We start from the raw sequence: 16,206 nt of genomic DNA on the forward strand, positions 1-16,206 counted from the left end.
ATTATATAGAGTTATTATTGTGTTTTTCATTTTGAGGTGTTTGTGAATTAAATATATTTTTGTAATAACTTGGGTCTGGGACTAAGTGACGGTTGTATGTGCACGCAATACCAGGCCACCGCGGCCACCCAATAGTGAAGCCTGGCAGACTGCGGCAAGCAGACCCTGCACGTACCGAGCGTGTTTTCGTAGCCCGTGGGTTCTTGCTCCATGTACAAAAAAAATGTGCATGAGTGCACGTACCTACTACTCGTATGCAAGGTGTTTTCCAAAGGCCCCTTCAGCTTCAATGGAGAATTTGCATAGCCACTCCGAACTCACAAAAGCAGCATTGTTGGCCTTTGCCAGGCTCTCCTATTGTTAAAACCTGTTTACCTTACCAGGTCATATTATGGGCTTTAAAAAAATTCGGTTTAAAGTCCAGGACGTTACCGCGGCACTCCCCGATATCTCAATGTCTTCTCTGTTATAATCGCAGGCCTTATCAGGTGTATCATTTGCATAACTGGGGTTAAAACCTATGTACATTTTTGCGATTGCCCGACGTACATCAACAACTGACGGAACCGAGGCTAGTACGTCGGCAGGAACAAACCAAGCAGCCGGAATGGAAAACGACGGGTAAGTCTTCCACACAATCTTCTCAGAATTCAAAATAGGCCTAATGTTAACCTTTGTTCAGAGCATGGAGCATGTTCAGAGCTGCGGGAGTGTGCATGAGCTGTAAACGGAGGACAAAAAAGTTAGTGCTCGTTTGACCATGGAGCCATGCATGGTTTGACCATGTGATGTTAAATCAGTTGAAGAAATGTAATGAATCCCGTCGGATTTAATCCAGGGCACTACAGGTCCATATTTATATCATAGCGTACGTTTCAATCGTCGTGCAATGATCAAACGACTTTTGCTTGAAAGAAGCGGAGTTTAAAATCTAACCGCTTTGGCAGTTGAAATTATTAATTTTCGCGGATAGACCTAGGCCTACTAAGTTGTTGATTCACCAGAGTGTAGGATTGCGACGCCACCTTTTCCACCATTATTATGGCCTCGTTGTTGCTGTTGGTGTCATTCTTTGAAAATATTGATTATGAACATTATCTCTGGATTGGAAGACGTAAAATTAAACTCGTAACTTCCAGATTCCACCATGCACTATCAAACAAAGTGGCGTGAATATCATTCTTTCCATTTACCTGGACCGATTTACCCAGTGATTGGTGATGAAGCGATCAAAAGCTTGTGCATGTGAACTAACAAATGGAGTTGCTGAATTTCAATGGTTGAACAATTAAGGTCGGCCACATGTTTTCGAGTTTGGTTTTGCATTTATTGACTGCGGTGCTGAATTAATATGTTTGAGGGAATCCCGAATTTATAACTTCCCCTTACTGAGTATTACCGTGAGTTTGGTCTTAGTGAAGTTTCGATTCAGTGAAGTCCGATGATCATCAGCTAAGGAAAAAATGTGGTGTTGTCAAGCTTGTTTTAGCCATTTGATTTTGTTGAAAATGTAAACGTTCTTTGGATTGTTAGGTCTAACATTATATCCCGCTGTTCGCGCCATTATAAACCCCTGTATTAAAACTTGGACTTTTGCCCAAATATGACGTGGTAGGTCAAAATCAGGCACATTTAGGCAAGAAAGTCAATCTTGAGTTATTGCAATATAAGTTAACTATACACCTGCATGGCTCTTTCAAATGCCGCTTTTGTTTTCTTGCAATTGGATATTGTGAAGCAAAGCCATTATATTTTGAAATCGGACTGTCCGAAATGTCAAAAATGAGAAATATGCCTTTGAAGTTTGTTTAGTGAAATAAACGTTATTCGGACAAGGTTTCATTATAAAATAACAATGTTTCCTTATCAACGGACATACAGAAGCAAAGAAGCTGGCCTTTTATTGGTTTGAAACCTTTTCCAGTTACACTAATTTTGCGTAATTTCAAAACGAAATCTTGAACGAAGCGTCATTTGAAATGACATGCCTCTTTAAAAATGTTTAATAAAACAATGACATTTCCAGTTGGAATCGTTTACAGAACATGTTACTCATAAGTAGCATTTAAATTTTCAAAAATCTCAAAATCGCTGAAATCCACGCAAATGTCATTTTGAAGCTGTTTCTCCATTTTTTATTTTTATATATGCATGTACATGTATAGCTCTGCCCAATTCTGCCTGTTTTTTTTGTTGACATACCACGTCACAAATCATGAAAATAGTTCTGTCAAACCATTGTGCTTGAGCAGAGCTATAATGGATATATGACATTGATATTGGTGATAGGCCTATACGGCTCAAATTTTACCGCCAAAGTTCAAGTTTGCCTATATGACGCGAGAGCCACCTCTAGACTCTCCAGCAGGTGTCCAATAGAGTATTTTTTTCAAACACATCAATCACACACGCCATACACAGAGCACTTGAAAAAAAATGGATTTAGAAGAATACCTACAAGTATAGTCATTTATGCCTCCTCTTCATCACCATAAAAATATGACCCGGCCGGCAAAGTCGGTAAAAATCCGACTGAGGATTTAAAACTTTTTGAGAAACTGTAGGATGTCTTTTTGATGAAAAAAGGTTTCTGAAAATGAAATGTTGAAATGAAATCTTTGAACTCAATTTTAATTCAAAATGCTTAAAACATAATCATTACGATGACTTTTCATAAAATCCTCGGATATTGCCAAACTTGTTCAGGACAAACCCTATATAAAAAAAAAACATTTTGATGCTAGTTAGTAAAAATGAAGAGAAAAAAAAAAGACCTTTAAAATTAATATTTTGCAGTGTTTTTTCCGTCGGTGAAGGACAAAATCGAATATTGAATTTGCATCACCCCGTCGCAAACTTCCATCTTACGAATAGTTTCATTGCGGTACATCAGAATCGAACCAGCCAACCGATCCCGCAAGCTTGGTGGTAGAGTGGTAAGACATCTGCACTAGAAAGCAGGAGGTCGTGGGTTCGAGTCCCACCCGAGTGATAATTTTTTTCTCACTTTCACTCGGGGGTAACACACTGAGTATGCATGTACGTCGGTGAAGGGCAAGACATAATGCTGTATTTTATAGTAGGTTATGCTACTTTTGAGACAGGAGGAGTTGCTGTGATTTAATAGGCTGTCGCTTTAACCGTTAATGATTCTGTACCTAAAGCGCAACTTTAACACCGAATTTTAGCTGTTTGCAGCAACTTGCATATTGGCCATTGTCAGAATGAACAGTTGGATTACAAAAAATAGAGAAGTGACCTCGGCAACAAATCATTCCATCATTTTTATGCACAAAACCTGAAATCGCGTGATGACATGGTTGATTTGTCATGAACGTGTGGACGTTCTGCATTGGAATAGAAATTACTTTCAAAAGACCACAATCAATTCTTAAACTTAGTGAGCTTTATTACATATTTCATAAACTAAAACGAATTTCTGGGAGACTTTAAGATTAGGAAACAAGTTATAAATGCGAAACATAAGGCTGTTGATCACATGTAGCCCCTTTAAACCACACATTTTCAAAATTTAAGTAAACATTGATACGTGAATAACTGTCATGCTAAAATTTTTCAAACCATTTATCTCTCTGTGAATTCCAAAGTGTGAGAATTCTCTTTTACTTTTCGATTGAGAATTCACTAGGAAACAGACGTTTTAGAGTGAAATTCATTCAATTGATTAGATCTCTCTCGCGTTTCGACTGAAACTAAATCGGTTTTAATTGTCTGATCCACCTAGTTTCACATTTTGGAATTTAGAGACTTTGTACTTGCTGTTTTTCTATTTTATTGAAAGATTCAATCAACTAATAAATAACAATAATTATGTACAATAAGTATCACTTGCTCTACACGCACTACTAATTTTTACAAAAAAACAACATTGAAACAAACAAACATACAAGACAAATCTGTTTAATTCATATAACGAATCTGTTCAAAAAAAGATGATAAGGTTGGAGTACTGGCCATAAACGGCTCACTGTCTGTTTACCTATAATTAGAGTATTTAAAAACCGGGTTGTTTTTCACCCGCCCCGAAAAGAATTACTTCACCGATAGAGTGATTGATTTACCATATTTCGAAGAAGCAATCTTTTCCATTTCGTTCATAAGGGGATTAGCGGTTTTACATAACCAGAAAAAGTGCTTAATGTAATCTATTGTATAATGGCAAAAAGTACACATTTCTGAATCACTCTTCTTTCTTTTGTAAAGTCCTTTACTTGCTATTGCTCTATACCCCAGCTCTTCAATATTTTTTTCTCCTAACGAATTCTTAATTCATATATATTTTTTATTTTTTAACGAAACCGTTTTCTGTCATGAGCGTCTGAAACCCTCTTAAAAAATTGTGCTTTTACGCTTTTCTGCCTTAGTTGCGCACGAAATATAAATATAGTTCTCTAACATACCGAAAATGCGCGTACTGAAATCAATTACATTGCAGATATAGAAAACCCGGACCGATGGATAAACTTTCCAATGCGCTCGGTTCCAATCTCTTCCTGTTGTATAAATTTGTCGGTCATGCAGCAGATAATTGTAAAGTAACATTTCCACAAGCAAACTTTGTTTTGCGTTCAATGAATGGCTACTTTAGTTGGTAGAGAAAAAAATAGCAATTCAAAACCATATATAATGTTATGAATCTTAAAACTTAAAATTGCACATATAGAAAGCAGCTGTAAAATGGTGCACATGTAATAGCTTGCTGGTTTGACGATGAATACTACATAATAGTATACCTTCTATATTTAGGCTATCTTTAGAATAGATTAGCAATGTTGTATCTGATTCTCAGAGTAATGGCAGAATAATAGTCCCGATCTGCTGATAACTTTAGTTCCATAATCCAAACCATGCAGTTAATATGCGAATTTAATTCAACAACGACACTGGTTTGACATGTTGACTCCGTTGTTCTGTTCCGTTCCACCCCCCCCCCGATATACCTGTTTCAGTTTTAAATTAGCTGGTTTATGGCCCGTCCTAGAATGACTATCCGATTTCGTTTCAAAGTTGGTACCTTAGTGTAGAATTACTGCGCAAGGGGTACCAGTGTCCGTATGGTATTTAGTAAATACATGAAATACATAAATGCACAATATTCATATAGATGTAAATAACTATAAATCGAAGGTAATAATTAATAAAAAATGTTTAAACTGAATACCGCATGAAAATGTGTAGGCCTAGGCATTTTATGCAACTCAAAATAGAACATTTCAAGTGGGACTCCAAAGCAGTCAAGGTTTTAGATAGAAAAAATAAGCTTATACTGATTAACTAATTTTCGAGTGTCAGTTTCAAGACAAACCGGTGTTCACTCAGGTGCTCATTTTCGAGGATTTCTAAACCTCGGCTGGTACGGTCCCGCAAGAATCGGCATCGGAGGTATTTTAGGCTGTGACTCACAAGACTCCACATGGGTCTAGTACTGCTTCAGGAACTTCCAATACTATTAAAAGGAGATCGAAGTCCTAGCGTTATTCCATTTGTTTCAGAGGATAGGCCTAATCAAAGTCCTCAAAAAGAAGCCGAAACAAACATGAAGACGAACCGCCAACGAAGCCGAGGTTTAACAAACGCTCTGTATATTAAATAGTTCTCCCTATTCAACGAATTGTGACGTCAGAGGTGTGCGGCCACTGTCCATTAAACAGAGATCAGTGTGTGTGGCCTTGGTGTGCATAAATATTAATGAGATTTTCCTATGACCACTACGTGTAGTAGCTGGAAATACTACTGCGTAGGCGTTGTGGTATTTAGCCGCATGTACGTGTGCGTGTATTTAAATGGCATGTACATGTAAACAGTGTAGGCCGGTGTCGATCATAATATTCTTCACGCACAGCCATTTTGGACACAGATCCAGCTTTGAAATTCAGATAAAATGTACACGACTACAGGAACAAATCGGGGTTACGTGCTGTGTAATGGAAATGGTTTCCTAGCAAACAGGTAGGAGAAAGTAAAGTTGAGAAAATTCTGGTCAAGTATCAAATTGTCGTCTGAAAGTGAAAGACGATCACAGAATCTTCAAAACGTGGCGTGAAAATGATGGAGTGAATTCTTGAATACGCATTCGCAATTGAAAATTAAATTTCACTCATCGATTTGATTTGTAATTGTATGATACTCGTGTCTTAACTACTCAGTTGATGATGTGAATGTGAACAGCTTTAATACAATCGGGAATTTGGGAAGGCATGCATGTTTGTGATTATTAAAATTAGGGGAAATCAGCATGGGATATGAGAGAACAGCGTGTGTGATGTCCATGAGGTCGTAGGCCAAGCCGTGGTCATGGCTGCCGTATCAAATGCTCTACATAGCTAGCTGTGGGTACATTTTTTAATTGGAATAGTGGGACTCCCGCTGTATGATACTGTCTGGAACGCAAGATTCCATCTTTTTTTTCATTCGGAATTGCGTTGGCTTATATAGTTTAACGTTTCACGTCGAAATTATGTACTAAAATCATGCAATTAAGACATTATATGAAACCAAGTATAGGCCTAGGCCTGTATTACATCATCACTTCATAATATAGTCGTCGTTGTCATTTACTATCATCGCCGTCTAAACACTGTCAATCACATAGGCCTTAAATCATCATTACATCACATGCATTATTATTTGAGATTTATTCACAGCAAAACTGATCAAACGTCATATCAATAAAATTAATTATGGACTTCCGATAAAAAAAAATTGTAAGATTTTCAAATCCTCGCTGTTTAACGAAAATACAAAATACATTATAATCGGTAAAAAAAAAGCCTACTTTCCCGGTTTCTTACAAGCCACAGTGGTGTTCCAAATGTTGGTGTCGCCACCGTCCAAATGACTTCCACATTGTGCAGTCCATGCCTCCCATTGCTTCTGGAATTGTGCTGTCTCGATTTTGGCTTCAATGCCCTCAAAATAGGAAAAGCACCCTGCAAGTTTGAACCCGGTGAATGAACTTTATTCCTACCACGCCATTTGCGGCGATAGTGCAGCAACGAGGGACCGTTTTGGATGTTGTAGATTTCCATTGGAATTATTTATCGTTGTCGTGCATGTGCAGTAACATTGCCCCATTTTCTATATAGTGATTTTAAGTTTGATTTTCCAAATTAAATTGAATGAAACTTAATATGCAAAAACAAGGAACGTTTGAAAAGTTTGTCAATTTTTTTTTTTGATAGTAAAAACACCTCCTTACCACGAGATTTGCACTCACACAATTCGTTTTGCCTCGTTAAAGTTGAGTGTTGCTCTCATAAAGATGAAATATATTTGGCCTGTTCAATTAATTATCGCGTCACAAAATGTTCGAAAATGACGCTTTAAACGGGGTTAAATTTCATCCCGTCACATTTTAGAGTATCCAATTTTAACACCATGATGTGATGCTGCAGAATAAGCATCCAATGAAGACTTGCAATTACAACGTAAAAACGTTCACATTGAAAACAATTTGTTGTCAGCAAAAGTATATAAATACCACTTCTTAATGGATGGATTTCTTATGCCTACAGATACCAGAATGGAGACGAAACTCCAAAACACGACTCCGAGCCAACAACGAAGACAGGGGAACCACAAGGTTATGACGATGTGGAGTAAGTCTTCCATGTGAATATAGAGATATGTACATTTATGTAAATTAATGCACATTTTAGGTTTGTTTATTTAAATTGATGGTGACATTTTAAAATGAGGGATATCAATATTGGGTGTTGCCCTTCAGCGACGTATTATGAACACTGCATATGATGATGAAGGGAACACCTAATACGTGTATTGAGTTTACGTCACCCAAATACCATCTTATGAATAGAACATGATTATATTGTTATTTTACAAATGGTATTATCACAGATGTTTTGACCTATAAATGTCACTTTTAAATCTTCAAATTGTCCACAGCTTAAGCATCTCGGCACACCAACAAGGAGGAAAGACAAAATATGACGTGTAAGTTCATTTTCGTTGAAAAGTGTTTTCTGGTGAATTCCGAAAGAAGTTCATTTTGGGCGGCGGGTTTTGTAGATCATTTGGAAGAATGTACTATGATATTTATGTTGAATTGTTTATTTGGTTTGTGCAATTAAGTATGCAGCATGGAACAGTTTTGATTTTCGAACTTAAACTTACATGTGGCTACCAAGTCAAGGTTTCCACACCCCAAATTTATACAGAAATTATACTATATAGGGATATATCGTAGTCATTGGCATCATGAACTTGGACACTAAAAAAACACAATGACAAAGCTACAGACCTGCCGTTCCACTCTTCAATTAAATCTTCTCTAGAGCCTATTTGACCTGTGTGTCTGTTTGTTGCTAATTAGCAAAGCATCCTGCGAATAGTCTTGACCATAATGTGTAAAGCAATATGATTACATTGTAAACTACCCATAATAACCCCATGAACAGCGAGCAAAGATTTTGTGTGACAAGTTTGGATGAACAAACCCACGCAATACTGTTTTGCTGCCTTTTGGACTATATGTTCGCGTGATGTTTTTTTTTTCTCCCAGTTGGCGCAAGTGGGATAACGATAACTTAATTGAAAGTCGCCGTCAGTACGTGCCCACTGACAAAACTTTTGTCCAAGTATCCCGTTGTCTGTGTCCTTGCTATATAGCTGTGTGCCTATAGCCGTAGAGTTCCCCACTATAATTAAGTATGCCTGTGACTTTGACCATTTTGTGACCCTCTCAACAGGGAGGCTGCAGGGAAGAAGAAATCCGCCAAGAACAGGACAGAAGACGAACACAAAGTCCCGTCTTATTGGTTCATCTTTATGGTGGTTCTACTTGGCGTTGGTTTCTTTCTAGCCCTTGGGTTAGGTCTTGGGCTGGGTCACCCCGACCCCAAGCTGAAACCTTACCAATTTTTCAACGGCGCGGTAGCGTCTGATCGAGAACTCTGTTCGAGGGTTGGAAGGTAAAACCTTTGCATTTCAACGATAACATTATTTTGTTTTTAATCAAGAAACCTAGTTTTCATGTTTGGTTTGTAGCTTAGACATGTCGTACGTACGCGCAGTGTCGAAGATTCATTTTATTACCCGAAACCCGGAGTTAAACTGATTCTAATAGTCGGTGAAATCGCCTGCTCTTATATCATTGAATCCTAACGTCAAAAATATTAATGTCGTCAAAATGTCATCTTTAAAAAGAGCATATTCAGAAGCCAAAAGGCTAAAACGAAGAAGCACACAATTAACAGGAGAATATTTGTGATACATCGCCAAAAAAGGAGCCAATTGCCTGAAAGCTTTCTTCACTGTACTGAAATGTTGCAGTTTGAATTGTGTCCATTAAGTGCAAACCGTCCTCACTTGTAACTGTGCCTTAGTTAGTTTTTTCAAAAGCAAATACATGTTTTACCCACTGCGGTCTAGTTGAGGCACAATTGGTCCTTTTTTGCCAGTCCCACAAGGCAAACTTTCATTCCTCTTTCTATCTGACGACTGATGATTATCACTCGTGAATTACTCTTGAACAAGCCTCAGCATAAGCCTGAACCTCACAAAATGACTACCTTTGGACCCCTTTACTATAAGGTTGGGACCATCTTTTAGGCTTGCCTATATTCTCGTTCACATTGATGCCATCCCCTATACGTGATTAGCCACACTGCAAAGTCTCAAACCACATTGCTCCTATGTGCCTTTGGCTCGTCCTGTTTATTTCAGGGACTTGATGTTGAACGGCGGCAACGCCTTGGACGCGGCGATAGGCACTTCCTTTTGTGTGGGCGTGCTGAACCTGCACGTTGGAGGTGTGGGAGGAGGCGGCTACCTGACCTTTTACAATAAAACCGGCACCGTCGCTGGCGCAATCAAAACAGTAGCTGTTGATGGGCAGGTGGTGGCGCCCTCTAGTGCCAGCATGGACATGTTCAGCGGCCAAGAGGGATCTGCTGTTAAAGGTGAGGTTCACAGCAGCCAGAGTCAGTACAATTTTCTTCACATGAAAAATATCCAATGTTAAAATTACAACACCTAACACACCGTGGTGTCCGTCAATTGAAAGCCGATTTTAAGATGATGGTACGGTTGAGGCCACAATCTGTTTACATTACAAGGTATTTGGATCGCCAGTGTATTTCTGATCGGGGTGATGACAAAGAGATGACAAGGGAGTAAATATCAGCTGCATAAAAACTCCTATTAAAACCAAAGAGGTTGGAGTTGGCATTTCAGGGGTTAGAAGCCCGAGAAAGTAGAGTTGATTCCGGCTTTGTTTTACACAAAATGAACCCTTATGGATCAGCAATAACTTGTAACATCTAACTCGTGGTGCCAAGGAAGGTGGAACTATAGGCCTTTTCTGTTCTCATAGCTCCGATGTATTCAATCAATTTGTCTCATCTGTACAGGTGGCATGGCTATAGCCATCCCCGGACAGGTAGCTGGTCTCTTTAGGGCGCATAAAAACCATGGTGGAACTCTGTCCTGGGCGAGCCTTGTGGAGCCGTCCATCCGTCTAGCCAAGGGCGGCTTTGAGATTGGTGAGGCACTGGCTAAAGCCATCAAAGACAACGAAGACGTCATTCGTAATGATACAGGTTTGAGGTATGTAATGGGTATTTTGTTGTATGCCTCTTCTGCTAAGAAAGTTTTGAGTTAAAAACCATTTGCGAGTGTAACCTATAGTGTATGCATTTGTAGCTTCTTCGAATGATTGGGGGCAATCTCTTGCATCGTTGAGTTAGAAACGTTACTGTTGCCGATGGTTGAGAGTGTCTCAACGACTAGACGGAGCTTGCTGGTTTGAAGCTCACTCTGAAAATGTGATATAATAGATATATTGGTAGTATTAAAGTCTGAGTGCTTATTGTGTAATGACGAGAACAAACGTGGGAAACTAAACATTAGTGTTGCAAATCGAACTCAGAATTATCACCTGGTTAAAATAATGCAATAAAATGAGATATGGAGCGGGTTTTGTACTGCTGTACTAAGCAATTTGTCAGTAACTGCATTCTGGAAATTTCACATGAGTGACATATTACCACAAGCGAGCGCAGCTGGGACTTCTTTTGATAAGAAAAGTTTACACTCTGCTCTTGCAGTGAAATATTTCTGACTAGCGCTGGTGGAATTAAGCAGCAAGGGGACGAGGTCACTTTGCCCAAATTAGCGGCAACCCTGGAGACCATTGCATCACAGGGAGCCGATGGGTTCTACAAGGGAGACCTTGCAAACATGATCGTGGATGACGTAAATGAAATGGGTAATTATTATTTGTCATTTCTGGTAATGAAACCAATGATTCTTTAAAAGTGCCCAGGCACTTTATAGCTCGCAAGCCTAAAGAAACCTGAAGAGAGAAGACAATGAGGAGAAGTTACAGTTTTAGAGGTGGGAGAAAACCCCAGAGGAATATTCTGGGGAAAACCCACGAAATCATGTAGGGACTTGAAAATCCAATCCACATATTGGCCCAATTGGGATTCGAACCCACAGTGGTGGAAGGCGAGGAAAATACCACTACGCCAACCTGACTCCCCTCATGGACTCTACCTGCCTGCCAATCAAACAATGCGCATTGACCAATTAGATCATGAGTTTGGGTCAGGTGACTACTATAGCTCGGTTAAACTCGGTTTAGGATGAGCGCAGTGAGCAATGAACACAAGTCAAATGTGGGCGGGGCTTATTTTATGGCTAAATCAGGAACGGTCCATTTTCCGCATACGAACAATAACTCGAGGAAAAACTGAAGAGTCTGAACGAAAACTGCATTGAGGGCTCCTTTGGAAAGCATTTTTTTAAACCTGAAATTGACTACCAAGACTACAATAAAATATAATAAAATTGGACAGGTTGTGTAGCGTAGACCTCGACTGAAGGGTAATTCTAGACGAACGAAGTTCTCAAAACGAATTTACTTTATAGTAAATCTTACGAAAATTTGGTGTGTGTTCATTTCTCACAGTAGTTGCGAGGAAGTCTGACCAAGGTTCTGTTGTCAGCTGACCAAACGTTAAATTGGTCAATGCGCACTGGGAGATTGACAGGCAGTAATGGTGCCTTAGTTTGATTGGGTAGAAGTCTACGAATTTAAGAAATGTCGCAGAACATCAGTATCTTGTACTTAATTTGTTCAGTTTCATTTTCTGTTTTCGAACCTTTACTTAAAAAAACAACTAGGAGGCAACATCAGTTTGGCAGACTTGGAGGAATACGAGGCCCGTAGTGCGGACACGGTATCCATAGAGCTTGGTGGCGGCCAGTTGTATGATGTTGGGGGTATTATGGTATATGCCCCGCCTCCACCGTCCAGTGGCATTTTGACGAACTACATCCTTAATATTCTAGAAGGTAAGATCATCAATGCACAAAATGCCCAAATATAAATATGGATATAGCCTATTGGATGCTAGAAGTGATGTCACCCTCCGCCGTATTACCACTCCAAGAACAAGAGATGGGTAAAGAAAGACATCTAATTTAATTGATATTTACACTTTTTAGTCGACGAAATATTATTTTTTGTTTTCAAAAATAAAAATAATTGAATGGCAACAAAATATGTTTTATACAACATTTCTGTTTAGCAAAAACGTTTCGTACACATTCAGACGACGTTTTGCGTGCATTATTTTGCGTGCACGTTATTTTGTAATTACATCAAGCTGTCGACATGTTTATGACACGTTTATAACATGCTGTAATTAATATGTTTACACTAATCGTGGCCTATACGTGTTTGCGTCATTGTGTCTTGTGTTCCCCAACAGGCTACAGCTTGTCTTGGCGCAGTACAGGAGACACGTCAACAGAAGTGGAGACTTACCATCGAATGTTAGAATCCTTCAAGTTTGCTTTAGCTGAACACAGTCGGCTGGGTGACCCAGAATTTGAGGACAGCGTTAAAGAGGTAAGATAAAGAGTGTTTTATTTTCAAATTTAAATACAATTTGTAAACTGTTTTGTTTATGTGGCTGTCGTACATAAGTGATGTTGAGCCTTCACAGTGTTTGAACATGTTTGAACATGTAGTTGATTGATTGATACCATTTTTCCTCCCATCCCAGAACCACTATGTAACCTATACATTTGTTTTGGCAAAATAAATTTAGGCCTCTAAAAAATATACCCAAAAATGCACATGTATCTTAATATTCAAGGTAATTTCTCACTCTATCTGCTCGCAAGAATCTCACGCGGAGCTGCTTATCCTTCAAATTTGATTTCAACCCTTGCTTCACCAAAAACGTTTCCCTTGACACTCTTGGTACCATTACAGGTCATGGGCATCTTGGGGAGGACTTCGACTGCTACTACCACCAGGGGAAAGATACAAACAGATGCATTACAGTTCCTAGAATACGGGAGCATGTACGCCCCCAAAATGGACCCCGCTGGAGGCGCTACGCACATCTCTGTCAAGGACGGGGCGGGAAATGCTGTATCCTACACCAGCTCCTTAAGCCTTGAGTACGTACTATATCTTTTCTCTTAAAAAAGAATTACAGTGAAAGTACATTGTGAAGAGCGTGGTAATTTGGCAAGTGTCTCTAAACACAATCCAGTCTCTATCCAAAAGTATGTGGGGAAAAGAAAGAAATGCAACTATAGTTGGTAGGAAATGCACGTGCTTCCACCGCCTATGACTGGATTGATCGAAACGTTACTATCCTTTCCGTGTTTTAAACATGACATGGCTTGGCTTAAGTGTATTCAATGCACAGTTATAGTCCCATATTAGGGCTTTATGCAAGATTTTATATTTATGTATATAGTCGCTTTGGTGAAATGTCATCAATAAAGCAATCATGAATTTCCGTCTGTCGTGTTGTCAGCTTTGGTGCCAAGAAACGCGGCACACGCACCGGCATCATCTTCAACGCCGGCATGGGCGATTTCACGCTGCCAGACGAAAGTTTGGTCGAGGGACTGTCACCTTCACCTGTGAACTCCATCCAGCCGGGCAAGCGCCCTCTGTCGTCCATGAGCCCATTAGTTCTTGTCGATAAGGACTACGAGGTCAAGGCAGTGATCGGGTCATCCGGCGGGTTGGAGATGATAACCGCAACTGCCATGGTAATGCAGAAAAAAAACAGTCTAAATCCGATAAACTTTAAGGGCGTAGGAGTTCAACAAGTCTCAAATGTTTCCCACAAACGCAAGTTTTGGCAGACAAGAAGAGTCTAGCTTAATCTGAATATGTTGGAGGGCCGTAGAGTTTGAACCCACAAAGCAAAAATGTCCAAAATATGATTTACCAACTGCAACGTCCGTGATTATATTAAGATTGAAACAAGAGCCTTAGTTTGGAGTGCTTTTAAGATTTTAGTGTGTATTGCTTCTCTTGAAAAAGCTTGAGGTCCGATTCGATCTTTTAGGTGATTTCTTTCTTTTTAAGAAAATAATGTACATACACTATTATCATCTTGCCTTTGATAAATGTAATGTCCCCTCTATCGTACAGTTCTTTTCTCGGATAATTGTTATGTCTCCTCGATCGTACAGTTATTTTCTCCGTACATGTTTTGTACAAATATGAGCAAAATACTGTATAGGTCAGTGTTCAACTCCTTAGGAGCGCGCGGTTTGTGTTGGAAACACACTCGGGTTGGGCCAGAACACACAACCTTACGGACTGGATTTCTGGGGTACTTGCATTGTTCTCCCTTTATCCCTCTTCTTTAGAATTTCTCTTCTGGGGTACCGTTTTACAATGGCCGACTTGTGGGGTACCCTATAAGGTAGCTCTCGTATTAAGAGCCCACTGCCGCCTATATGTTGTAGAAGCACTGATCTATACATTGAGATTGGAAGGGTGTCGCGACAAAGTGTACCAAACTCGTTTCCACTTCGTCTCACATCACTGTTTGAATACATTTTACTCCATCTAGATGGCGGCCCAGACCGTGTGGTTCGAACATAACGTCATCGATGCTATGGAGAGGGCCAGGTTTTCAACAGATCTTGGTGTGGACAGCGCTACTAAATCAGTGACATATAATCACGAAGCTTCATTGGAAACTGTGAGTAGTTACTTTGGTTCTACTCTGTATATACTCATGTACTTCATCAATGCAAACAAATCCCACATACTCTGAGAATAACTATTCCGACGGTTCATTACAATATTACCGGAGAACGTCACTCACGAACACCGTTTGTTTCAACAGCAAACATTGTTGTCATGGCAGTTATCCTTTCAATGGAATTGAATATGGGACCTTTTCGGGGCGAAGGGAAATGTTCATTTAAATATAAAATGATCCACTTTATCAACGATCGAGGCAAAATGAACCCTGAGATTTCACGAATGGAAGCTTTAGAACTAGAAGTTATAATGAGAATTTTCTACGGGAAAAATCTAGAACAATACAAAAAGCATTTGGCAGGGCCTCATCAGTTGGCAAGGAGAAATAAAAGGAACTAAAATCTAACATGATTTGTAAGATACAGTCACACCGTAAAAACATATTTTCTTCACAAAACCCACTCCAATTCGACTGATTGTTTCTCAAACATGATTTCTCTTTTTAGGGTGTTGTGAATGGCCTGTCGTCACGTGGTCAGATAGTCAACTCTGTACCTCTGATGTCGTCTGTCAATTACATTATGCAAACAAAGAAGAATAGATGGTATACCAACTCAGATACTCGGGCTCCCGGCTCAGGATACGCCCACTATTAACTCTTGCATGATGTTTTCTTATAAACTAGTCCCAACCAGCGACCTTTAGAAGAACCATAGTACCGCGCATGTGCGCACAGGTCATACGCGCAGGTCATACGCGCGCACTCTGTTCATCGACCAATGAGGTTTGCCAAAATGCCCACGCTCATGAAATCTACGAACATAATAATTAATAATTGTGCTTATATAGCGCTTTCCATCGTATCAACGATCTCAAAGCGATTATTTCCCCGTTCATCAGGCCGTGGGACCACGCGGCAGCCGATATCAGCGCTCAATCGGTCCTCGACCCTTACAGGTACCCATTTATACTCCTGGGTGGAGAGAGACGATGGTAGTTAAGTGTCTTGCCCAAGGGCACAAACACCATGTTCCTGGCCGGGTTCGAACCCACGCACCTTCGCACATTAATCAAACACCGTAACCACTGAACCATGGCATTCTACATGATGTGAGTTATGCGCGCAAGCGTGGTACAACCATACACATCTATGGGTACAACCATTCATCTCCATTATACATAAATGGGAA

The 16,206-nt window shown here is 39.7% G+C and overlaps 1 protein-coding gene across 3 annotated transcripts; it reads left to right on the forward strand.

Moving 5' to 3' along the window:
* The first annotated feature begins 358 nt into the window (after positions 1-358).
* On the forward strand, positions 359-15,717 carry LOC119730356 (glutathione hydrolase 1 proenzyme-like). Of its 3 annotated transcripts, none has more exons than XM_038203210.1 (13): positions 359-621; positions 7,536-7,619; positions 7,927-7,974; positions 8,730-8,951; positions 9,706-9,941; positions 10,392-10,587; positions 11,088-11,248; positions 12,166-12,339; positions 12,759-12,898; positions 13,268-13,458; positions 13,824-14,064; positions 14,880-15,011; positions 15,523-15,717. In XM_038203210.1, exons 1-13 carry the CDS (start codon positions 521-523, stop codon positions 15,670-15,672), a joined length of 2,076 nt encoding a protein of 691 aa, XP_038059138.1. In that variant the 5' UTR covers positions 359-520; the 3' UTR covers positions 15,673-15,717. The 3 variants fall into 3 exon arrangements, with proteins under 3 accessions (XP_038059138.1, XP_038059139.1, XP_038059140.1); XM_038203211.1 differs by having other exon boundaries at positions 521-621; positions 12,169-12,339; positions 15,523-15,672; XM_038203212.1 differs by lacking the exon at positions 359-621 and adding an exon at positions 5,814-5,970.
* Positions 15,718-16,206: the final 489 nt, after the last annotated feature.

This window comes from Patiria miniata, unplaced genomic scaffold (genome assembly GCF_015706575.1).
Source record: "Patiria miniata isolate m_02_andy unplaced genomic scaffold, ASM1570657v1 HiC_scaffold_22, whole genome shotgun sequence".
Classification (NCBI taxonomy): domain Eukaryota; kingdom Metazoa; phylum Echinodermata; class Asteroidea; order Valvatida; family Asterinidae; genus Patiria; species Patiria miniata.

What these genes read in the sequence shown, in the direction of transcription:
- LOC119730356 (XM_038203210.1), top strand. Translation starts at nt 521, where the DNA reads ATGTACATTTTTGCGATTGCCCGACGTACATCAACAACTGACGGAACC. An exon ending in CGTAATGATACAGGTTTGAG is followed by an intron (nt 10,588 to 11,087) that starts GTATGTAATGGG and finishes CTGCTCTTGCAG; the next exon opens with TGAAATATTTCTGACTAGCG. An exon ending in TGATAACCGCAACTGCCATG is followed by an intron (nt 14,065 to 14,879) that starts GTAATGCAGAAA and finishes TACTCCATCTAG; the next exon opens with ATGGCGGCCCAGACCGTGTG.